Source organism: Myxocyprinus asiaticus, chromosome 3 (genome assembly GCF_019703515.2).
Source record: "Myxocyprinus asiaticus isolate MX2 ecotype Aquarium Trade chromosome 3, UBuf_Myxa_2, whole genome shotgun sequence".
NCBI lineage: Eukaryota > Metazoa > Chordata > Actinopteri > Cypriniformes > Catostomidae > Myxocyprinus > Myxocyprinus asiaticus.
This window is the reverse complement of record NC_059346.1, coordinates 29,917,440-29,942,969: the sequence shown is the minus strand read 5'-3', so window position 1 is coordinate 29,942,969 and position 25,530 is coordinate 29,917,440. Positions and strand designations below refer to the sequence as shown.

Genomic DNA, 25,530 nt, shown 5'->3' with positions numbered 1-25,530 from the left:
TTAGTCAACACTATCATTTACACTTTGTGACTGTATTACAACTGCATTACATAAAATTAACTCAAATATTTTTGTATGCTTTATGTAGCAAGATGGGCTGTCATCTCTTTGTTTTTGGTGTTTGTGTAATAATGTCACTGATTAACTGCCTATCATTGTCACAGTCAGTCCATTTAAGGGCTCTTGTCTGCCACCTGGGTATGCATTGGCCTGTCTTTTTCCTGTATCACATGGGTCGTCCAAGCGCTACTTCATGTTAGCTGTTTTGCTAAGTCTGGTGCTGCATCTGAATAGCCATAATTCCCTACTATATAGTATGCCAAAAACAGCATGCCAATGGAGTAGTATGTCCGAATCCTCAGTATTCATGAAGCAGTCAGCGAGAAATGCCTGGATGACCTACTATTTCCGGTAAGATTCTGAACTGCGGATTGAATGGACACTTTGCGATCCCATAATTCCTCAGGAGCTGAGGCGATGTCACATTCAAAATGCTGGATCTAAAAGAATGGTGGTGAACTGCGAGTCAGACGGCTCTTTTCAACTGTAAGTGATATACAGTATATATACCAAGAACGTTTGTGCTTAAATGGTGCTTGTTTAACAAAATCAGAGTAGATTATATTCACGGTTATTGTTCTTACGTCATATATTCAGGTATTTTAAATCTTATGTTAAATACTGTCCACTTTTCTGTGGCGCTACAACATCGTAAACTGTTTGCTCTCTTCTTTTTCTCTTGCTTTAGCAAGTGTATTTATTGCGTAGTGGCTGTTGGCTGCTGTGGTGAGGTCTGACAAGCCACTTTTCCTCGGTATGTATATTTATTAATGTCTTTAGTTATTGCGTTTTGTTTTTGTATTAGTAATTTTCGTTTTGTTTTAGGTGGGCTGGTTGAACTTGCTGAAGTGTTCCCTTTGTGGCTAGAGTTGCGGGGTTTACCTTTTGTTCCCCCTTGGAGAATACTGCTGTTTTGTTTTCTGTTGTTTTGTTTTTATTATTTGTTTTCTATTCTTATTTATTTCTTTTTTTACAGTTGGCTGCGTCCAGGCATGTACTATACCAAACGCATCATTACTTTCCGCTGGGATTGTGTCTCCACCTTAAAAGTTCCTCTCAAATTAAACACAGTTTTTCACCCTGGATTCATCCTGAACACAAAATCTGGTATACTTTAGTTTTCCTTTAAGGGTGTCAAATTAATTGGGTCTGAACACTTGTTACCTTTGTCTGAGTGTGATTATAAAACACTATGGCACAGACATTCTCCTCAGGTAGCTACTGACTGTGTGGTTTTCATGTTATGTTTATTTATGTGTTTTTTTTTTTTTTTTTTTTTGCAGTTGTTTGAGGTACCCAGTTAATGATTACATTTCCTTGTTTGGCTGTACGCTCCATTTATGCATACATTTGTTTTATTTTTGTGTGGGTACTAAACTGCGTTGGTGTGCTGGGCTCTGATTTGTGTTTGGCCCTGTTTTGAGGGTTTCTCAGCCCATCATTGCACCAAACCAACTGTTTGTATTTGAATGTTAACACTCTCTTTGTCTTTTTCATTTGTTGCAGGAGCTGAGTGCTTGAGGCAGGCAGACTGGCTTCCCTTCTGTAACTGGTGGTGCTTTTCTCTTCACTGCATGCTGTACTCATCACCATACCATTTTAGTCACTCAAGTGTACGTGTGATTGTGGTGATTTCTAGGACAGATAGAGTTGTTCTAAAACCTAGTGAGCTGCCTCCAGAGGTAGCACTTTAAGACATTATAGGTGCGTTCACAACACGAAGGCTGTTCCAAAAGGTAGGTAATTATGCTGCCTCCTAAGATATCTCATTTTGGCAAAATTCTAAGTTATCATCGTACTGTATGTATCCTTCTCCAGGTAGGCAATTCCAGAATGCACCGTAATGAGATCGTGGAAAAATAAATCCATGATTGCGTACGAAGCAAAATACATTTTGATTATAAAAATACTTAGAACCTATTCAATACTGAAAAGTCTGCAATTAGCTGCTCCATGCTAGTAAGCCTCAGCTCTGTTTGATGTGTGTATATGTGTGTATTAGAGTTTCTAGTGTTTTTTAAAGTTTTTATTGATTGTGTGATAAATAAAAACATATATTTTTGTACGGGTATCCACGTCTCTTGACTTTCAATGGTGGAAACGGACCAGTGTGGTCTTTTTGTGTGTGGATTTAATTCCACGTCTGAATATATTCTCTGGGTGAAATTCCCAAGGTGGCCAAGTTGGCTACATTTCTTTATCTACTATTCTGTAATTCTAACTTGGCTTTGCCTTGCCATTTCCATGTCTCGCCTCCCCCTCGCCGCATTTGTATACATTTAAATATGAGCCAGCTCAGCTGAGTCTTGATTACTCCCACGGTTTCTCCCTCACCGTCTTACACATCTTGGGAAGTTTAACTTGCCACTGTTGCCTTTGGCTTACTTACAATGAGGTTTGTAAGGCAACACTCTTTGGAACAACACAAATTGTGAATTTAATTCAAGCATTTTCAGTGTATACAGCTCTGGCAGTTGTGTTGGTGTATATCTGTGTGTGTGTGCCGGCCATCATCTATCAAAAAAGACATGACATGAAGACATGATTTTAACAGGATATCTCCCAGAGTGAGCAGCCAAGTAGTTTTGGCTAAGTGTCTTCCTGTGGCGGTAAATTGCTGTGTAGACTGCTCAAGGGTAAATCCCCTCAGCCTGTCGACTACACTCAGGGGACCTGGACTAAAATCTCACCTCTGGGCTGCCATGTCGAACTGGTTTTAAGTCAAACTCTGTGCCTTCAGTGGATGCTTGGTGAATCACTACTCAAAGCTGAATATGCTAATTCTAGCCAACTATCTATCATCTGTTTATGTTCAAGAAAAGGGTAAGGCTTGCAATAAATTACACTCCCACACACAGTCAAACTAAGCAACAGTAAGTTCAGACTGGTACATTACAAGCAATGTTTCAGGAGACATCCTTAAAAGACTTGAGCAGACCATCTTGTATCGTGGTAAATCATAATCTAATGACAAAGCAGAATGTTGTACTGATCTAACATAGTATTTGTAGATATTTTCCAAAATTTCCCTGATTGTGTGTAAATGTTGTCCAACAACTCAACCTCTGTGATAGAAACTGAAAAACTGGTACATTGTAAGGAGCAATTCCAACCAACACTAGTTCTATGGGAAATTGTACTGTATACATATATGCTGTCCTACCAGGTGCTTTGTAGAAGCCATTCTCTTCTCTGTAGGGCAACAGATAGACTTCTCCCTCTTTCCAGATTAGGGATTGCTCCTGTCCTCCAGAGAATACACCCCTCCAGCCATCTGGATCTTAACATAGAGCATACATTACATATTTACATCAAGTCACATAATGGTATTTGCAACTCTTTAAATTGTAAATCTTGATAAAACTAGTATTGACTATGACCTGGAAAGAACAGCAACAAGTGCTTAGAATGCACATAAAGAGAAAAAAAACTGTCATTACAGTAGGAGGCAAAAATTTGTCATTGCAGTGGAAGGCAAAAATCATGAATATTGATCTTCAATATGTGAATCGTGTCAAACCAGTGTTAGAGGTTTAGTAAATTACCTTCTAGGAAGTCTGATGTTATATTGATAGGCACGTGCTGATTGGAGAATGTGCAGGCGAGGGAGTGACCGAAACAAAAGCATTTTTTACAACCCTCAGGATTATCCAGTTGGAGGTTGAAGGTCCCTGGTTTGCACCTATAATACATGAAAGGCACACAAAGCAGACATAAAATAGACAGGTAGACTGGTCTATTTTTCTCCAATTTATCAGACTTATTTATGTGAAGATCTGGTAGATGTGGTAACCGGAGGTCCCCTGTGTGTGGGTGTGATGTGGATCCACTAGTAGGGCTTCTATGTCAAAACTATACAGAGGAATTTAGTGAATACCTTAGAAAATGTGGGGATGAGAAATGGAGAGAGAGATTGAGAGAGAGCATGCAAGAGTGTAGGGTAGAAGGTTACCGGTTGCAGGACTGTCCCTCCACATTAGTCTTGCACTGGCACTGTCCATCTTCGGCTGAACACACTCCTACACTGCCCTTATCATCACAATCACACAACCTGTTCACAACACACACATGTATTGGGGTTGATCAACTATGGGCACTTTTGGCCCTATGTACTTTTGGAAAATAAAGTCCCTTTAAACACTTTTCTCTCTCTTACTAGTCATTCTTCTACTTACAATGGAAAGTGGATATTCTGTACATGCATATACCTTACATGTCAATATACAACCAATAGTGGATCTACATGCATCACAAGAAAAAAAAAAAAAATTTTTGTGGTTGTTTTATTTTTATTTATTTTTATGAACCAACAACTGTAATATCCACCACATCTCAAATTGTGTATTTTGTTTGATAACATTCTGTAGTGGAAATACATTTTAAACATTTGCTTGCTACGGCAAATGTCATAGCAAGCACTTTATGTTTCTTAAATACACAAACTTTAATAATTTTTTCACACTTGTGCATAATTGGACAATATTATAACTAGATTATTAATGACACACACTAAAAATATTGTTATATTTTTGTGTACGAAACTTTATTTTGTGTATAAGAATGTTTTTTTTTCTTGTTTTTTTTGCTTTCTTTACACATAAAATATCTAATTATATTCCAATCATGCTCTTCCATGACACTTTTTTCTCCTCAGTAACAAAGGGGCAAAATTACCAGCAATTATGGTGATGCGGCAACTAAGGGAGTGTTGTCATTTGAGTAAAAATGGATATTGTTAATTTTTATACAAATAATGAAAGGTTTATATTTATTTGACTATTTGTTTAGATTATCATTTAAAATTAATATAATATTTTTATGATGACCTTTCATATTTTAAAACTCAAAGTATGGGTCTAGGACAAGGGTAAAACAATAAAATCTGTACATAAAAAAACATTTGAAAAGTGGCATGGTTAAATGTTTCCAAGACAGTTTGTAATATGACTTTCATATAACAAAAATAAAAAGTATGTTCGTTTTAATGAAAATTCACCCCTGAGACTTAAAAGTGTCTGTAGTTGAAGAAACATCCATACACAGATCCATGAAAAATAAAAGAGACACAGTTGATGTGCCTGTAGTGTGTTGGTCAGTTTGCTGGCCGCCTCAGGTCTGTTCCAGTACGGCAGGGGTTTCTCTGTCAGGTGTAAACTTTTTATCTCTCAATGAACTGGTACATGGCCTGAAACCACAGCTTTAATTGGCTGACTATTACCCATAATTCTCTTACCTGACAAGTGTTCCACCTCACCCTCCTCTATCTCTCTCCCTCAACTCAACTCATCTCTTTTCTTTCATGTTTTGCTCCAGTGAACCAACTAATTTGTACCTAAAAACACTGACCCACATGGGCCACATGAAAATGTATTGGTGTGTATAATTTTTGCTTGATGTTTTTCCTTCCTCCTGTGCTTTCTTCTGCATTACGGCATCATTTGCGTCATTGGCTATGCATATGCAAGAGGCAAGTCTCCACAGGTGGATTTAATCTGCATGTTGCTCACTGATTAAATTTCATTTAATTCCTTCCTTCCTTCTTTTTCTTTCATTCCTTCTTTTTCAGTCTTTCCATCTTTTTGATTCTTTCCTTCCTTCTTTTTCATTCCTTCTTTTTTCTTTCCTTCCTTCCTTCTTCTTTTTCATTCATTCTTCCCTTCCTTCTTTTTCTTTATTTCCTTCTTTTTATTCCTTTCTTCTTTTTTCATTCCTTCCTTCTTTTTCAAGGTCAAGGTCAAGGTCAATGTCAAAGTCAAAGTCAAAGTCAAAGTCAAAGTCAAGTCAAAAGTCTTTGTTCACATTTTTGGATTACTGCACTTTGTAAATAAACTGCACTTGGGTTCTCTCTACACTTCGTCATTGTCATTGCCAGCAGCCAGCACATATATATATATATGGTTAATATTAGTTTTTTCTTTTGCGGTAGTGCTTGTTTGTGCATGGATTGCATGTTTTCTCCTGTGCGCCATTGGTTGAACGCTGCCTTCCTTCAGGTATATTTGTAGACACCTGCCTTGTTTGCGTTTATATGGGACATCAGTTCACATGGCGTTTAATATTTTAGCATGTGTATGCTGCTTGCGGTGGGTGTTTGCTGACGAACTAATGACTATGTCTCGCCTTCTTGGTATGTAAACACCAGTAGTCATACTGCAGTAACTTGTAAGGTAAGCGGTTTCAATCTTTCTTTAGTTTTTTGTAAAAAAATTCGTTTTATTTTAGGTAAATAAAGCTGCATGTCAGAGTGTGTCCTTTCAGCTGAGGGCTTCAGGTTGGAGTTCTCAACGCTGATGTTTTGTTTCTCATTGGCTTAGTTTTACTTTGTTGGTTTAAAGTAATTCGCTGCTGGGGTTGTTGAGCAGCAAACTAACTAAACCAATTTTTTTGGTTTGAACGCTGTCTGCCCTGTTTTTTATGATTATCTTTGTTTCTATGCTACTGTTAGTTCCGGGCGAGTTGTATCCGACATACAACGAACATTTTGTTATTTCTCTCAACTGTATATGACTGGGCCAACTACACTGTTTTGTTTTCATTTGGATGTTTTGATTTCAAAGTGATTTATTTTTTTATTTAAAATTGATATTTTGCCAGTGACCATTCTTTTTTTATTTGAAACTGATTATTCTGTTTTGATTGAAAGTTATTTCCTTGTATATTTTGTTTCTGATTTGTCTGCTTTTTTGGTGTATGTGTGTTGGCAGAATATTGACTGTTGGCAGAATATCGTCTATATTCTTCTGTCATTTCCTACTTTTACCACTGGTTTTGTGGAATTAATACATGAACCTGTGTGCCCTCGAGTAGGGTTAATATTTTTCCCTGGATATATTTACCAGGGTGGCGTAGGTTTTTTTTAAAAAAAAAATGTTTTTTAATTTAATTAATTTAAGATCATTGCGGTAACTCCTGCCTTCCTTTGCCTTGGTCAGGCTATACTTTTTCATTCCTTCTTTCCTTTTCCTCCTTTCCTTCCTTCCTCCTTTCCATCCTTACTACTTTTTCTTTCTTTCCCTTCCTTCCTTCCTTCCTCCCTTTCCTTTTCCTTCATTCCTTCCTTCCTTCCTCCTTTCCATCCTTTTTTCTTTCATTCCTTTTTTCCTTCCTTCCTCCTTTCATTCCTTCCTACTTTTTTCTTCCTTCCTTATTCCTTGCTTCTTTCCTCCTTCCTTCCTTTTCTATGGTCCTCATCTCATTTTAATAATTATTTCACAATCCTCTCTCTTATTTTTTCATTTATACACTCTTCTTTCAATTTAGGCACAACAAATAACTGTATATGTTTGTAGCTTAGCTATCCACCTTATTTTGCGATGCGGATGTAAGCAGCGGCTGCATTTCCGGCAAGTGAGACAAAGTTCCACTGTCATTGACCGCAATGTAAATAACTAAAAGGATAATAATACTATAATTTAGTGATATGGGCTTATAAACTATCACACAACCTAAACTATGTTAAGCAGAATAATATCGTAATGTTGGATAATTTTTTTAACATCAGCATTTGTACAAAAATAAGTAAATCATTCATATGTTGCTGTTGTTCTACTGAGATGATAATTAAATCTGCTTCTTACTTTACTGAGCGTGTGAGGATGCAGTATTTTCATGTCTCCATATAAACCTCTATTCAAATGTACCTGCATAATCCCCAGTGATGCCTTTATTTATTTATTTCCATAAGCCATGCTGATTGCGAGATATGCGTGTCAGTTTATACACCGCTAAGGATAAGAGAATGCTCTGTAATAAGAATGGAGAGAATAATGTATTTATTACTTTACCAAGATGAAACAAGATGCAGTTTTGGTGCAAAGAAAGTTAAAGCAACATTTCCCCAGCAACTTCCTGCTCTCTTTTTCCTTCTCTCTCCTGCTTGTGTAAAGTTTGTGGTGGTTGTGACAGACGGAGCTGAGGACTGTCCATGTCCGCACCTGATCTCTTATTCATTCTGCCTGTTCAGTTGCGTGTGATACAACAATGGCAAAATACAAAGTAAAACTATATGCTCTCTAAACTAACGTGTTTATGAAAACAATAATAAATGATGATAATAATACGATCACATGTATTGCCAGCCTGCAATATGACACTGATGATGCCATCACTTTCACTCTACACACTGCTCTCTCACACCTGGACAAAAGGAACCCATATGTGAGTGCTGTTTGTGGATTACAGTTCAGCATTCAACACCATAGTGCCCTACAAGCTTGACGTTAAGCTCCAGGCTCTGGGCTTGAACAGCTTGCTGTGCAGCTGGATCCTGGACTTCCTGTCACGCAGATGCCAGGTGGGCAGAATGGGCAGCAACATCTCTACTTCACTGACCTTCAAAACTGGAGCTCCATAGAGCTGCATTCTCAGCCCACTCCTGTACTCTCTCTACACCCATGACTGCGTGGTCACACACAGCTCCAACATCATCATCAAGTTTGCATTTGGCAAAATGATGTTAGGCCTGATCACAGATGATGACGAGATGGCCTACAGAGAAGAGGTGTGTTCCCTAACATGCTGGTGCCAGGAGAACAACCTCTCTCTCAATGTCAACAAGACCAAGGAGCTTGTGGTGGACTTCAGGAGACCGGACAAAGAACACAGCCCCATCACTATCGAGGGAACACTGGTGGAGAGGGTCAGCAGCTTCAGATTCCTCTGAGTTCACATCTCTGATGATTTCACATAGTCCGTCCACACAGAGGCCGTAGTAAAGAAGGCGCACCAGCGGCTCTTCTTCCTGAGACGACTGAGGAAGTTTGGGATGAGTCACAACATACTCAGATCGTTCTACACGTGCACTGTGGAGAGCATTCTGACTGGCTGCATCACGTCTGGTACGGGAACAGTACTGCTCTCAACCGCAAAGCGCTGCAGAGGGTAATATGAACATCCCAGCATGTAATTGGAGATGTGCTTCCCTCCCTCCAGGACATCTATACCAGGTGATGTGTAAGGAAATCACAGAGGATCATCAGAGACTCCAAGCCACGGACTGCTCTCACTGCTACCATCTGGCAGATGGTACTGCAGCATCAGAGCCTGCACCAGCAGGCTGCGGGACAGCTTTTTCCCTCAGGCCATCAGACTGCTGAACTGCTAACAACTCCATACACTAAGACCTTAACACTAATTTCACTGGATTTCACTGGACTCCAAAAAAAAAAAAAAAAAAAAAAATATATATATATATATATATATATATATATATATATATATACAGTATATAAATATATATATCACATATATCATTATTAATATCTACCCCTTCACGCACATCTGAGAATTAATGGCAACACAATAGTATATGCCACACATCACTGCACGTTATGTATACTATGTATACTGTGCCTGTATACTGTGCTTAATTCAATTCAGTGCAATTGCCTCTAACTGTTCAGTTTGCAAATTGTGTATTTTGTAACATGCAAACTGTGTAAACATCTGTGTATTGTCATTCTGTATAGTATTATATTGTTATTCTCTATAGTGTTATATTATTATTGTGTATACTGCTAATTGTCATTCTGCATATTGTTATTCTGTACATTGTCATATTGTTATTCTGTACATTGTTATTCTGTTGCGTGTACTTACACTTATTGTATTTACATGTATGGCTGCAATGTCTGGACCACACACATCAGCTTTTCACATATCATTTCACTTGTTTAATGGTGTAGTGACAATATAGGTGAGTTGAGTTATATAGGGCGCACCTAGTTTCGCTGAAAAATAAGGTAAATAAGATAAACCTGTAACGAATGAGGCTGGTATCACTTCAGCCGACCACCAGAGGGAGCCCCCTCCTGAATACTGATACTGTACCATTTCTTCTAAGGTGACTTCCTGTCTGCATCATATAAATAGCTATGCTTTTCCATTGTTACTTTGCGAAGTATTGCCAGTTTCACTATCTTACCAAGCGTTATTTTCATTGCCTGTTTATTGCCTACTTGTTATGACCATTGTGCCTGCTTTACTGGATTACCGATTTTGGATTACTGTTTTGCTCTGTTTGCCTGTTTGGACCGATTACCTGTGTAACGACTACTTTGCCTGCTTCAACGGTTACGTGTCTGCCTCGTGTCTTGGATTTGTCTGCTGATTGTAATAAACTTCTTGCAGATTGGTTCTACCGTCGCCTCCATGTCGAGTCCATTACAGAATACTTCGCCACCAATGAATCCAGCGGACGTTTCTCAGCTCCAGGCTGCATTCGCTCACCAGAGCGAACTGCTCAAAGGTTTCCAGGAACAACTGAACCACCTAAGAGCTGAAAATGAGAACCTCACCCGCTATATCCATTCTCTTCCATCTCCACAAGCTACACCGGCTCTTCCTGATAAGTTTGATGACTCGCCAGAGAAATGTAAGGGATTTTTACGTCAATGTAAAACATATTTCTCCAATCAACAAGAGTCATTCAGTCAGGAGTCCAAGAAATGTGCATTTATGATGACATTACTTACCGGTAAAGCACTAGACTGGGCCTCAGCTGTTTGGGAGAGTGATAATCAGCTTCAAACGTCATTTGATTACTTCACTTCTCAGATCCATGAAGTGTTTGAATACCCAGAGGGAGGTAAAGATGTCTCTGTTCAGCTGCTTCATGTACGCCAGGGTTCATGTCTGGAGCTGACTTTGCCATACACTTCAGGGCATTAGCAGCCCAAAGTGTATGGAATGAGATTGCACTCAGGACTGTTTTCAGAGAGGGACTGAACTACAATCTGCAGGCCGAACTCGCATGTAAGGGTAAGGATTCAACACTCACTGAATTCATTTAATTGGCAGTAAGGATTGATAATTTACTGCGTAATTCACCACGCTCAAGGATTAGCTCCAAGTCACAACTATCAGTCCAAAGTCAAGTCCAGGCATGCCCCGAAGCTCCTGAACCAATGCAGATCACCTATACCAGAGTTTCTGATGAAGAACGCGATCATCGTCATAAGGAGCAACTTTGTTATTACTGTGGTGAAAGGAATCATCGAAACTCCACATGCCCTCACAAAGGCAAGAAATATCAAGAGTCCAGGACTATTGTGAGTACCATGAATATTTAATCTCCCACACAACACAGTTTCACTCTTCCAATTGAGCTCTCCTTTGGTGATACACTGAAATGTGTTTCTGCACTCGTTGACTCCGGGGCTGCCGTGAATTTAATTAACCAAGGTCTAGTAAGGGAACTCCATATCCCTACAGTACCTTGTATACCCACCATTAACATTACTGCTGTGAATAATGCACCTAAAGGCACAGGCATCACTCACCAAACAGTTCCAGTGACACTACGGATTGGATTGTTTCATACAGAGATCACATCTCTTTATATCATCAACTCGCCCAAGTATCATCTCATCCTGGGTCATCTATGGCTGGCTATCCATGATCCCATTATATCCTGGAACCAGGGTGAATTCAAACAATGGTCAGATTATTGTCAGTCTAATTGTCACAGTCACCATGCCATGTTGAACTACCAGCGTCAAAAGTCCTGAGAATCAAGTTCAAGTCCAGGTCCCAAGGGAATATTCTGAATCCGAGGTATTCAGCAAAATCAAGGCTACACAATTACCCCCTCATCATCCATGGGACTGCACAGTTGAGTTACTACCCAACATGGCACCTGCTAGGAGCAAATCCTATCCATTGTCAAGACCTGAAACCATGGCCATGGAGACTTATGTCGAAGAGGCTTTAGCTACGGGGTTCATTCGTCCTTCCACCTCACCAGCTGCAGCAGGCTTCTTCGTTGAGAAGAAAGATGGAGGGCTCCGTCCATGCATTGACTACTGTGGATTGAACACAGTTATAATCAAGTACAGGTACCCATTCCTTCTTGTTCCGCCTGCCCTGGAACAACTACGTGAGGCACGCATCTACACAAAACTGGATTTGAGAAGTGCATACAACCCGATTCGTATTAGAGAGGGAGACGAGTTGAAAACCACATTTATCACCACTAAGGGGCACTATGAATACCAGGTGATCCCTTATGGCCTGGCCAACGCACCAGCGACCTCCTCAACAGATGTGTCATCTACTACATTGACGACATACTCATTTACTCTCAAGATAAAGCACAACACAAAGATGTTAAAATGGTCCTCTCCTGCCTGCCGAAACATCAAGTCTATGTGAAAGCAGAGAAATGTGAATTCCATGTTACCCATACAACGTTCTTAGGGTATATCATTAGCCATAGAGGTGTTTAGATGGATGACTCCAAGATCAAGGCAGTCACGGAGTGGCCAAGACCCAACACTGTTAAGGAGCTACAACATTTCCTGGGTTTTGCGAACTTCTACAGGAGGTTTGTCTGCAACTACAGTCTCATCTCTGCCCCCTTAACATCTTTGCTCAAAGGAAAACCATCCAAGCTACCACGGAGTAACTCTGCTCAAAAAGCCTTCGACACCCTCAAGACAAGTTTCACGACCGTCCCCATTCTCAAGCACCCAGATCCTAACCAACCATTCATTGTGGAAGTGGATGCCTCAGACTGCGGCATAGGGGCGGTTCTCTCTCAACGCCACGGTAACCCTGGAAAACTTTATCCTTGTGCTTTCTTTTCCTGTAAACAGAACTCAGCTGAAAGGAACTATGATGTTGGAAACAAAGAACTACTCTCCATGCAGGCTGCGCTAGAAGAGTGATGCCACTGGCTTGAAGGTTCTGTCCATCCATTCCAAGTAATCACCAACCATAAGAACCACGAATACATCAAGGGAGCAAAACGTCTTAATCCACGACAAGCCCGATGGTCACTTTTCTTCACAAGGTTCCAATTCACAGTCACCTACTGCCCTGGCAGTAAGAACTGCAAAGGTGATGCTCTCTCCCGTCGTCATGATCCCCTTTACAACACACCTCAAAACAAATCTATACTCCCACCTTCTGTCATTGCACCCATAAGCTGGGACATCATGGAAGAGATCCAAAGAACCCAACAAGCAGACCCTGCACCACCTGAATGCCCTCCAACAAAACAGTATGTACCACGCACTCTACGCCAAAGAACAATCCAATGGATCCATACCTCCTTCACCACTGGACACCCTGGCATCCAGAAAACTATAAGCCTGGTACATAACTCATTTTGGTGGCCTTCAATCATTAATGATGTCACTACATATATTAAGTTATGTCAAGTTTGTGCACAGTCAAAGACCCCCAGAGAACTGCCAGCCGGGCTTCTACAACCACTGCCTATCCCTCAGACACTGGTCCCACCTGTCCTTCGACTTCATCACAGATCTGCCAAACTCCAATGGGTATACCACCATTTTTGTTATCATTGATCATTTCTCTAAGTCATGCAGACTAATCCCCATGAAACGTCTACTCGCTGCCACAGAGACCACTAATGTTCTTTTCCACCAAGTTTTCAGGATCTATGGTCTGCCAGAAGACATAGTATCTGACCGGGGACCACAGTTTACCTCCAGAGTCTGGCAGGCTTTCTGCAAACAACTAGACATCAACGTCAGCCTCATGTCTGGTTATCATCCTCAGGCAAACGGACAGATGGAGAGGCTAAACCAGGATATAGGCAGATACCTCAGGTCTTACTGCAATCGTGAACAACAGAGGTGGAGCGACTTCCTCTCATGGGCGGAATATGCCCAGAACTCCCTCACTCACTCCTCTACTGGACTCACTCCCTTCCAATGTGTGCTGGGCTACCAACCTCCAATGCCGGGTACGGCACAAGACCCATCTTCTTGGTGGTAGCTCGTGAAAGGAACAGTGGCATGCTCCTTCCCTCCATAGTGCTAGGGTCTTCCCCTTGGGCAAGAGAGAACAATCCTTGTGCCCCCCTCATGAGGGTTACAACTTTCTTGATTATACGTTTTGCACAAGCCTTCTCCATCTAGATGTGCTAATACCATCCTTCATCTCTGTGTAAGGATCCAGTGTAAAATAGATCCTCAGTACCCCAATTCTGTTCGCAAGGAGCGATTAAAAAGGGGTGACTTTTTGCCATAAGTTGTGACCTGTGTCGGTGGAGGAAGAGATCCTGGTGCCTGAGAAATACGGTTTGCTGCGGGTGCCACTATTTCAACACTGTACTTTGGCTCATACTTCACCTAGACGGGAGGTTGGAATGGCTCACTGCAATCAATCGGATGGTCAAGACATGCTCTGAGAATTCTGTGATAGCTCAACAACTGCTAACTTTCCAGAATCCCCAGTAAGCGTTGGCTAAGGCTCAATCGAGTGGACAGAGCAGTTTACAATCTGCTCTACCTGCTCGAGTATATCATTCTTATAGCCCTGATGCATATTCTGCTGGAATTCCATGGCACTGTGCATCCCTTTTTTTGGGGCTCCAAGGTGGGTGGGGAATAAGAATGATGAAACATAAAACTTAAAATATGGCTTCAAAACACACTTCCAAAAAGTGGTTTTTAGACTTGGAAACAGACTGTATTTCAGAGAGTAAATGTTTACTCATACCAAATAGTGAAGAGTGGACAAGGTTTATAATCCTCGAAGCAGCATCACCAGATTTGCCAATCTCTAAACTTTCTCCATTTACTATATACAAGGGTATCACAGGAATAGCAGGAACAGTGAAAGAAGTGAAAGTTATGATCTGGACAAATTCTAGTGGAATGCTGTAAAAAGGCAAATGCAGTGAATTTACTATGAGCCACACTACTTGCTGGAGTTCAGATAAAGGTATCACCTCATCCAACATTAAACTACAGCAAAGGAGTGATCCGCACCGAAGAATTGGATGATGTAGATGAAGATGAAATTACCTGTGAGCTCAAACCCCAAGGAGTAGTTAATGTGAAAAGAATAATAATCAAAAGAGAGGACCGAGTTATCAAAACTGGTACACACATCCTCACTTTTAATAAACCTCTTCCCCCAAAAAGAATTCAAATCGGATATCTGAGTGTCACAGTGGATTTATTCGTGCCCAATCCATTGCGATGTTTTAATTGTCAAAAATATGGACATGGGTCAAACAGTTGCAAAAATAAAAGCATCTGTTGAAAGTGTGGTGAAGAAGACCACAACATGGAGAGCTGTCAAAAATCACCAAAATGCTGTAATTGTTCAGGAGACCATTTGGCTGCATCAAAAGAATGCCCTACATGGATCAAGGAGAAGGAAATACAGAGAATCAGATGCACAAAGAAGATAAGCTACCCCGAGGCAAGGAAAATGGTAGACGCTGTCCCTTCTTTTACACTGAGTAAAACATATGCTTCTGTTGTCAAGAAATCTGTGAAGACCACGGAATGCCAGAAAGACCTCACCTGGATGCACAAAGATAAACCTCAAAATATAAATGGCAATAAATCTCTCCCAAGGACCAAGAATACAGGAAACCAAAGTGAATCTACCTCAATCAATACTCAGTCTAATCAGAACTCAATAGAATATCAAACTACAAATAGAAATAAAAGATGATCGAGTTGTTCGCAAGCAAAAGATGAAATGGCAAAGACAAAACAAACCAAAGATGTTGAAGTCGGAGTAGATGTCCATCCCCAAAAGGAAAAATCAGTAGAAATATTCCTATTTTTCCTACGTGAGAATGGAAAATATTTTTATCCAATGGAACTGTCGTGGACTCAAGGCAAATTTTGCAGAGTTGCAACGCCTAGCTCCAATTCTCAACCCCCTTGGTTTTTGTCTTCAGGAGACAAAACTACCACCAGATTTTACCTTCTCTTTTAAAAATGTTACAATTTTAAATACTTTTGGTCCTACTAATTGACAGACTTCTGGCGGTACAGCCATTTTAATCAGAAACAATGTGATTCATAGTCGCATCAATGTGAACAGTAATTTACAGGTAACAGCAGTGCGTTTAACCCTGCAGAGAACCATTACAATATGTTCCATATACATTCCTCCTAATCTTACTCTAACACACGAGGACCTGGATGGCCTAGTAGCCCAACTCCCTTCTCCATATATTCTCATGGGAGACTTTAATAGTCACAACACTCTATGGGGAAATCTCCATTGTGACACCAAGGGGAAGAGGATAGAAGAATTCCTAGACAATCACGCCTTATGTCTTCTAGATGATGGATCCAGCACTTACCTACACCAAGGGCACAGAACATACTCGGCAACTGACCTAACAATTTGCGAACCCGAATTATTTTTGGACCTTTCATGGAAAGTATGGCAGGACCTATGTGGTAGTGACCACTTTCCATTAATACTAACCCTAAAAGGAAAAGAAGAAGCTCTAAGAATACCAAGATGGCAGTTTAAAAAAGTAAACTGGTATCATTTTCAAACGCTTTGCTATGAAAGGTTTAATGAAGACTCTGAAGATGATCCAGATGCTATTAAACAGTTCACCAGCACACACATCTCCATAGCAAATGAGACCATTCCAAAAACATCATTAAATGCAAAATGCAAATGGATGCCATGGTTTGATGTTAAATGCAAGACAGCTATAAAAGAACGGAAGACATCGGAAAGATTATTCTTCAGAAGGCCAACAAATGAAAATCTTGTTAAGGTTAAAATAAGTAGGGCACAAGCTCGAAGAATAATAAATGAAGCTAAAAGGAAAGGTTCGAGACAATTTGTATCTGGTCTGACATCAAGTACCTCAACAAGAAAGGTCTGGAATCTGATTCAAAGGATGAAGGGCAGGAATGATGGAGCTCAAATTCAGCACATCAAATATCAAGACTCTATTCTAACTTCAAAACAAGAGATTGCAAATACCCTAGCAGTAAATTTTGAAAATAACTCCTCCATTGAGAATTGCCTTGATGCCTTCCAAGTTTTTCGAGCACAGGATGAAAAGAAAGGTATCAATTTTTCATCTAATAATAAGGAACCCTATAATCAACTGTTCACAATGGAAGAATTGACACAAGCTATAAACAGAGCACATGATACGGCAGTTGGACCAGATGATGTACACTATCAGTTTTTACAAAAGTTTCCTCACATTATCCTGTCTCTAATTTTAAAACTTTTTAACTCTATTTGGATATCAGGGAATATTCCACTCTCTTGGAAAGAAGCGATAATCATTCCCATCCCAAAAACAGGAAAAGATCATAATGACCCCAACAATTACCGCCCAATAGCCCTGACAAGTTGCTTATGCAAAACCATGGAGAGAATGGTTAATGAACATCTAGTATGGATCTTGGAATCGCAACATCTCATAGGTAAAGTTCAGTGTGGCTTTTGAAAAGGGAGAAGTACTGTAGATCACCTCATCAGCCTTGAAATCTATGTACATGCAGTAGCTGTCTTTTTTGACTTGGAGAAAGCTTATGACACCACTTGGAAGTTCGGTATTTTAAAGGATTTATATCAACTTGGTTTTAGAGGACACTTACCCATTTTTATTGCTAATTTTCTATCAGACAGACATTTTAAAGTCAGAGTAGGTAATACCCTATCTGACCCTCATAAATAAGAGCTAGCAGTACCACAAGGAAGCATTTTATCAGTTACCCTTTTTAGTATCAAAATCAACGGCATTGCAAAAGCCATTGGGTCGGGTATCCATTGCAGTCTTTATGTTGATGACATCAGTATTTGCTACAGAAGTAAATCCATGAATAACACTGAACAGAAAATCCAGCTATCAATTAACGGAATGCAGTCCTGGTCAGTATCAAATGGTTTTAAGTTTTCAAAGACTAAAACTGTTTGTGTACATTTTTGCCAGCTATGCTCTCTTCATCTTGACCCAGAGATATTCATGGATGGTGAACACATCAGAGTTGTTAAGGAAACCAAATTCCTTGGAGTAACTCTTGACAGTAAACTGAATTTTATCCCTCACATAAAGATTTTAAAAGATAAATGTCTTAAAGCCTTGAACATTTTAAAGGTTTTAGCTAAAACAAAATGGGGTGCAGAAAGTTCAGTTCTTTTAAATCTCTACAGAGCACTAATTCGATCACGCCTGGATTATGGAAGTATAGTGTATGGATCAGCCAGGAAATCATATATCCGACTCTTGGACACGTACATCACCAAGGCATACGTCTGGCTTTAGGGGCCTTTAGGACATTGGCAATTCAAAGTTTGCATGTAGAAGCAAATGAACTTTCTCTGGAGAACAGACGCCTCAAACTAGCCCTACAGTATACAACAAAGCTGAAGACCAACAAAGAAAACCCAGCCTACCATCCTGTTTTCTCAACCCCTTTGTCAAGCCTATACGAACAAAAACCAAGACATATCCATCCTTTTGGACTATGGATCAAACCACATTTACTAAATCTCAAAGTAGATCTGAGCATACTGGATCAGACACTTCAGTACAATTCCCCCCTGGAACTTTAAAAAACCAAAAATAATCTTAGACTTAACAAGAAACAAAAAATCTGAAACTCACCTCAACAACAACTCCTTTTCATTAGAGAAATATTTCCATCACATATCCCTATATATATATATATATATATATATACAGATGGATCTAAATCTGAGGATCATGTATCATCTGCATTTGTGATCAACCATAAAAAAAAAGGAATATCCATCCCCAATCACAGTTCAATTTTTACAGCAGAGGCACACGCTATCGTCTTAGCACTGGACTTCATAAAGACTATGCAGCAGAGAAATTTTCTGATAATTTCAGATTCAAAATCATGTCTTCAGGCAATGTCATCTTTAAAAAATGATCACCTATTACTTGAAAAGATTCTATGCAAGCTGCTGGATTTGGAGGCCCAAAATTTCAATATCTGCTTCTGCTGGGTACCTGGACACTGTGGAATCCCAGGAAATCAGGAAGCAGACACTGCTGCAAAAGAGGCCTTATCAGTGGATTTCAAAAAGTGTCCAATACCTCCCACTAACCTAAAACCCATAATAAATTCATATATTAAAAACAAATGGCAAACTGAGTGGGATCAGTGCACCATGAACAAACTCCATGAAATCAGCCCTATTGTTGGCAAAAGAAGTTGAACATGTACCTTCTGCCAGAATCCATTATCCCTGAAACATGTTTTATTAGACTGTACTGGCCTTAACCCAGTGAGAAACCTTTTTTATTCAGTCAGCACTCTAGAAGAAATTTTTAACAAAGTCAAACCGAACGCAATTTTAGAGTTTTTAGGAAAAATAGATTTTAAAAACCTTTTATAGAATTCCTTTCACATTTCTCGCCAACAAACAAACAAACAAACCAACCTCCAATGTTCCCTTGGTCAGGTGAACCCTCTACGGTGCCAGTGGTGGATGATTGGATCAGGTGGAGTGAGCAGGTGTGGGACAGTGCGCTTGTCAGATTGCAGCGGGCCCAAGCTGATCGATGGAGGCGTCCCCACCCCGACTACCAGCCTGGTCAGAGAGTCTGGCTATCTACACGTGACCTCAAGTTATGGCTACCCTGCAGGAAGCTCAGCCCCAGGTATGTTGGTCCGTTCAGAATTATCAGACAGATCAATCCTGTAACTTATCGACTGGAGCTTCCTGCTAACTACCGCATCTCTCCTTCCTTTCATGTGTCATTGTTGAAACCTGCCCACCCGACATCTGGCCCCGGAACCATGGATCCTGAGCCTCCTCCACTGGAGATCGACGGATCACCTGCTTACATGGTCAGAGAGATCGTAGACTCACATCGTCGAGGGGGCCAAATGCAGTACCTGGTGGACTTGGAAGGTTATGAACCAAAGGAGAGAACTTGGGTAGCCGCCAAGGACATTCTGGACCCATCATTGATCCATGACTTCCACTGAGCACACCTGAATCGTCCTGCACCATGACCAAGGGGACGACCTAGAAGAACACCGGGAGTTGTTCGTAGAGGGGGGGTTCTGTAACGAATGAGGCTGGTATCCCTTCAGCCGACCACGAGAGGGAGCCCTCTCCTGAATACTGACACTGTACCGTTTCTTCTATGGTGACTTCCTGTCTGCATCATATAAATAGCTATGCTTTTCCATTGTTACTTTGTGAAGTATTGCCAGTTTCACTGCCTTACCAAGCGTTATTCTCATTGCCTATTTATTGCCTACTTGTTATGACCATTGTGCTTTACTGGATTACCGATTTTGGATTACTGTTTTGCTCTGTTTGCCTGGTTGGACTGATTACCTGTGTAACGACTACTTTGCCTGCTTCAACGATTATGTGTCTGCCTTGTGTCTTGGATTTGTCTGCTGATTGTAATAAACTTCTGGCATATGGATTCTACCTTCGCCTCCATGTCGAGTCCATTACAAAACCTCAGTCATTGTTCACTTAATAGGAGTTTTTTTTAATTTTTATTGTTTAGCACCCATAATCCAAATTGTCGTGTATGTTAATATTTGAGTTTTGTAAAAAAAAATGCAGATCTGTCCCAGTTTTGGTACGATCACAATACAAACACAACCTTTCTTCTTCTGGCAGCCCTGTTTTCCAGTGTCTACCTGTTTCAATTGCTTAGATGTCCAAGGATTCTATATTTTGTCAAGGTGGGTCTCAGTTTATGCCAGACATCATTGCATTCTACTGTATAGTTTCACAGTATTGTTCTGGTCCATGGCCCAGCTGCAAGAAACCCCTTAAGTAAAGAAAAAATGTATAATTGTAAGGCTATTGTCATTAAGGTATTCTTCTTAACCTTAAGGGTTTCTTGCAACCGACTGCTACCTTAGGCCTGTTTTACACAGCAAGTATAAGCGTTGCGTAAGGGGAGCTGCAGTGTAATTGCAACAACAGGCTCACATCGTGCATTTCTGCTGGTTACAGAGCTGCAGCCCATTACAGAAAATAAGTCCATACATTTCTAAAAGTAATCTACACAGAGCGGAACCCAAACCCTGAAGTGTAGATTGTTGACTGCCTAAATTGTCTGGATTCAGTCAGATTTACTGAAAAAGTGCTGTTTGTGCTTCAAGACAAATGTCCTTTTTTTTATTTGTGATTCCAATATACTTGAAAATATTTTCACAGAATTATGCATGCAAGGAAGATGCATGCAGATTCTCTGTCTCTCTCTCATTACCTGCATCCACCAGGGCTGAGAGAATGGAAGCCGGACATGCAAATGTCACACTTCACACCAGACACACCTGGCCAGCACACACACACTCCCTCTGCATCACACTGCAAACTCACAGAGCCTGGAGAGAGAGAGAGAAAGAGAGAGAATTTACTTAGCCTTTGGGTTTTTTAATGAGTACATGGGTAGTTTCAGATGCATTAAAGAATCATACTCTCATCTACAAATTCAGCCAATATATGATAATAAATGCTAATTTTAACATATCCTATACACACACCTTGCCACCTGAAGCAATAGCAGATATTTAAGATACAACATGGACATAATTAGCGTGTAATTAAACAGCGACAAAGCCTTTTAAATGTGCTCATTTTATTTAAATTAATTAATATTTTTTTAAAAGCAACTTCATATTTAAAATATTATACCTTAAGGCAGTAGATCTGATATTTTTAAGATAATGAGACATATTTTGTATTTTGATCACCTGCAGTCTTGCACATGGTTACTACTGGCTAAAAGAGAATGCTTGTTTGAATGTGTGTGAGTGTGTGTGCATGTGTGACTCTTATTTTCTCAGCTGCATTTACTTTAAGCTGTTAATTTGTATTTATTGGTATCTGCATAAGTGTATGTGAAGGAGAGCATTCAAGAGAGATTATATGGGTTGATACAGTGTGTGACTGTTGCACAAGTGTCTGGTCGGTTGTGTGTATGTGCCTGACTTACCCATAGAATTACAGTAGCAGTTTTGGCAGGTCTGCAGCAGTGATGATCTATAGAAGTGCTCTCTGCATTGCTCACAGTGAGGCCCAGCTGTGTTTTCCCTGCAGCCTATACAGCGCCCCCCACTTCCTGTGCTGCGGTACTGCTCCACATCAAACACACATTCATCAGCAAGACCATTGCATTTACACTCTGAGAAAGAGAGTGGATAGAGGAAGAGATATGGATAAAACAAACACAGACAGAGTACCATAATGTATACATGTACCATAACGCGCAGATAGGAAAAACAGACAAATCTGAACAAACCGAACAATAGATAAAACTGAATTACAACAACATGATCACATGGGAAGTCAACATGTTGCTACAGAATGTTCCAGTACTCTGACATCAACCCCATTCTTCCGAGTTACTGACAAGCGCCTTGTCCCACCAGACATTTTTGCACCAATTCAAGTGTGTTTACCTTTTCTGTGGCTCTACCTCAGAGACACAGGTTCTGGTCCTGCGTGGAAGCCAGGAAATAGTCGCGTTCAATATATTCAATGATAAGAGCAATTCGTAGGTTTATTTTTCCCTCTAAGATTACATTTTTGCTCCACTGATGGTGAAAAAAAAAAAAAAAATTGCATTCCTGTTGACTGTATTACATAATTTATAACTAAAAACAACTTGCTTTTGGCGGCAGTCTCTGGACATTTCACCCAGAAAATGGAGCCCACACATGCCCATACATTCAACAACACTTCCAGCTTTGGCCACTGGGGCAGTGGTTCGAATTTGGTTAGCACATACTGATTTTAGCTGAAGAACTTTCAACCTAATGTCACCGAATTTACATGAGATCAGTCTGATAAGAAATACCAGTGCACTAGAAGCTATTGGTTTAAAGCCTTTAGGTCAAATTCACACCAGCTTGTTCAATTTCATTAGGCATTAGATCACTTATTCACACAAACACACACACTGCCTAATAAGCTTCCCTGCCACCAGCTTCCGAGAAAACAATCTTCATTTTTCTCGACATATTCCCAAATCAGAAACACAGAGTCAGCTTTTTATGCACCAGCCACCTAGGGGGACATTGTGAGGACATTACACATTTTATTACAGTTCAATCAGTCTATTGACTCTGCAATAACCATCCCATTATCACTCTCTAATGAGAGCCAGTTTCTAGAGCTGCCACTAAGGAAAGGATTACCCACCATTACACAAGAAGAATAGTACAACTGAATGTGAGAAATGCTAATTTAAGCTGAAGTGCCTAATTTTTTTTATTTTTTTTATGTTAAAATACTTTCTCCTTTCCCAGCTTAATGTGGATAGACAACTAATCTAGAAGTAAGACACTTGTAGGCAGAGTTCCCCGAAAAGCACCACCATGGCTCTGTGGGGCTTTCAAAACATTTCTCTGTTTGTTTGAGCATCCCGACAGGCACAACAGAGTAACTTTGGGGCGGAACTATCTGTTTGACTGGACAAAAGCAGATGGGAGTTTGCTCGGGAAACCTGTTTGAAGTCATTATGTCATTATGTTTGCTGCCGCTAGTGGTGCAGAAATTACACTTCACTTTTAAACAAAACACATATAAACACTACTGTGCTCAATATATCCCAGAGAAATACTTTATACCACTAACAGAGCAACCCTCTCAGAACTATTGATAGTATTTCTGGTTGGTTGAAATGGTGTTTCTTGCTTTTTGATTTTTTCAGTTTCAGTTAAAGGTGCACTCAGTAGCTTTTGTCTTTGTGTCATCTTGGACTTACACTGACACCTAGCGGCTTGAATTCAGCATAATTTAAAATTGATAGTTTTCAGTTTCAGATGCCATTGTAGAAATTTCATATTCACAGTCAGCCATGATTATTTTAATCAGTGAGTGAAAGTGTCAAATAACAGGATGGTTACTGAGATTAATTGAGTAGTATTCGGCTGGTCATGTGATTCTAACATGGCAGCCCCCATGTGCGGACCCTCTCCATGTAGAATAAAACAGCTTTTATAAGGTTACTGATATGACAGGAGTCTTCATTTTAATGTGAGTGGTCATGATTTCCTACATATATTGCAAAATTACAATTCATGTCTTTAGGAGTTAAACTTTTTTAATGACGAAAAAATTACTGAGTGCACCTTAAATACTTAAAGTCATAAAATACTGCAACCAGCAGCAAAAAAGAGCACAAAACACTCCACCATACATACACGCAGTACTGTCAAGATATTGCAAGACAGAAGATGTGTGAACATGATATGTAAACAGTCTTACACATCATGTTCCCCTGTTTACTCTTCTGATTTAAAAATAAAAATAAGATAAAAAAATAAATAAAAGTGAGTGGCCAAACTACACAAAAATGACAACAAATGCAAAGTAGAAAATTGCAATTTAACATAAAGCATTTCCATTTCAGATCTAAGGAAAGCTGGAGTAAGAAAACCTAGATTAAATTTGTGTAGATTCTTAGGAAGTTAAAATAAACATTTGTTGTTGTTTGCCAGCTGAATTCTTATCTTTTCTCTCACTCTTGCAGTCTCTTGAAACTAAAGGGTAAAAAAGACATAGTTTGTCAATTAACGTATTTCTTTGAAGCATTACAAGAGAGGCATAGGTTGCAGCTCTTGCATCCTGCCATGCAAATGGTAAACTTGGCACAGCCCGTGATGAAGAACTTTGCGAAGTGACCATGCATGGAATGCATCAGTGGTTTATTCCACCTCCTCACCAAAAGATAGTGCTGCAGGAAACTTGTTTATTCATTAAATCCACTTTGATGAGAAGGGTCAACAATTACCAACAGTAACCCGTCTGTTGATCACAGTAAAAGAGAGTTAATTAAAGGAACGTGGAGCTTAGTGGAATACGTAATTAAAACAATTAACATGGCTTTTTTTGCCATATGGGTTTGTCGGAATAGCCCATTACAGCCTCCCACTAAAGTATTTACAAGAGACGCATGAGAGCACACACATATACATACATGCTCATACACACACAACACATTAAACAAATTACACTTTCTTAGTCATTGTGTTGAAAGGGTAAATAACTTGCTGTTTGATGATATTACTGACTGGTATGAGCATCTAAATGTAATATTGCACTGCAAATACAGTACAGCTGAGGTCAGTGTAAATATGTGATCAATCTAAGATCTTGCCATGATTTGTTTACAGTCCACTGATCAAATGGATCAAATGGCAAAGAAGCAAATTATGATGACGCCTTGATGCTGAAGGTGACAGTGTACCACATTCTTTTTCTTGATTTTAATCTCAGTAGATTGCAGTATCTTCACTTCCAGTAATTAATAAACCAGATGATAAAACTTGCAGGACATACTCAACTTTTTGTGCGATTATTAAAAAAACAAAACAATGTGTTGACCTATTTATTATATGTAATACATCAATCTTTAAATATTTTTTAAAATGACTTTGTACCACTTTACAATTAGGTTAATTACATTAATATTAGTTAATGCATTAGGTATGATGAAAGTATGAACAGTGTTGTAGTCGAGACCAACTCATCCAAGTCCAAGTCCAGTCTGAGACCAGTGTAGGTCATGTTCGAGTCAAGACCGAGACCAGAAGAGGGTCAAGTACGAGTCAAGACCAAGACCGGAGAGGGCCAAGTCCAAGTCGAGACTGAGACCAGTAAAGGCTGAGTCTAAGACAAGAGTTTTTTAATGAATGTGTTAAATAGTTTAAAGAACTATAGGCTCAAATACCAAATAAACCTCATGCATAATTTTCT

The 25,530-nt window shown here is 39.7% G+C and overlaps 1 protein-coding gene across 1 annotated transcript in view; it reads right to left on the bottom strand.

Annotated features, from left to right (window-relative positions):
• The window catches only part of LOC127419089 (laminin subunit gamma-3-like), a 149,324-nt gene that overhangs the window by 60,230 nt on the left and 63,564 nt on the right, over positions 1–25,530 (bottom strand). The window contains exons 5-9 of the mRNA XM_051660190.1: positions 21,764–21,952; positions 21,035–21,152; positions 4,013–4,111; positions 3,606–3,742; positions 3,224–3,340 (exon numbers count right to left, since the gene is read on the bottom strand). Coding sequence (XP_051516150.1) covers positions 3,224–3,340; positions 3,606–3,742; positions 4,013–4,111; positions 21,035–21,152; positions 21,764–21,952 — 660 coding nt within the window. The remainder of the gene's footprint in view (positions 1–3,223; positions 3,341–3,605; positions 3,743–4,012; positions 4,112–21,034; positions 21,153–21,763; positions 21,953–25,530) is intronic.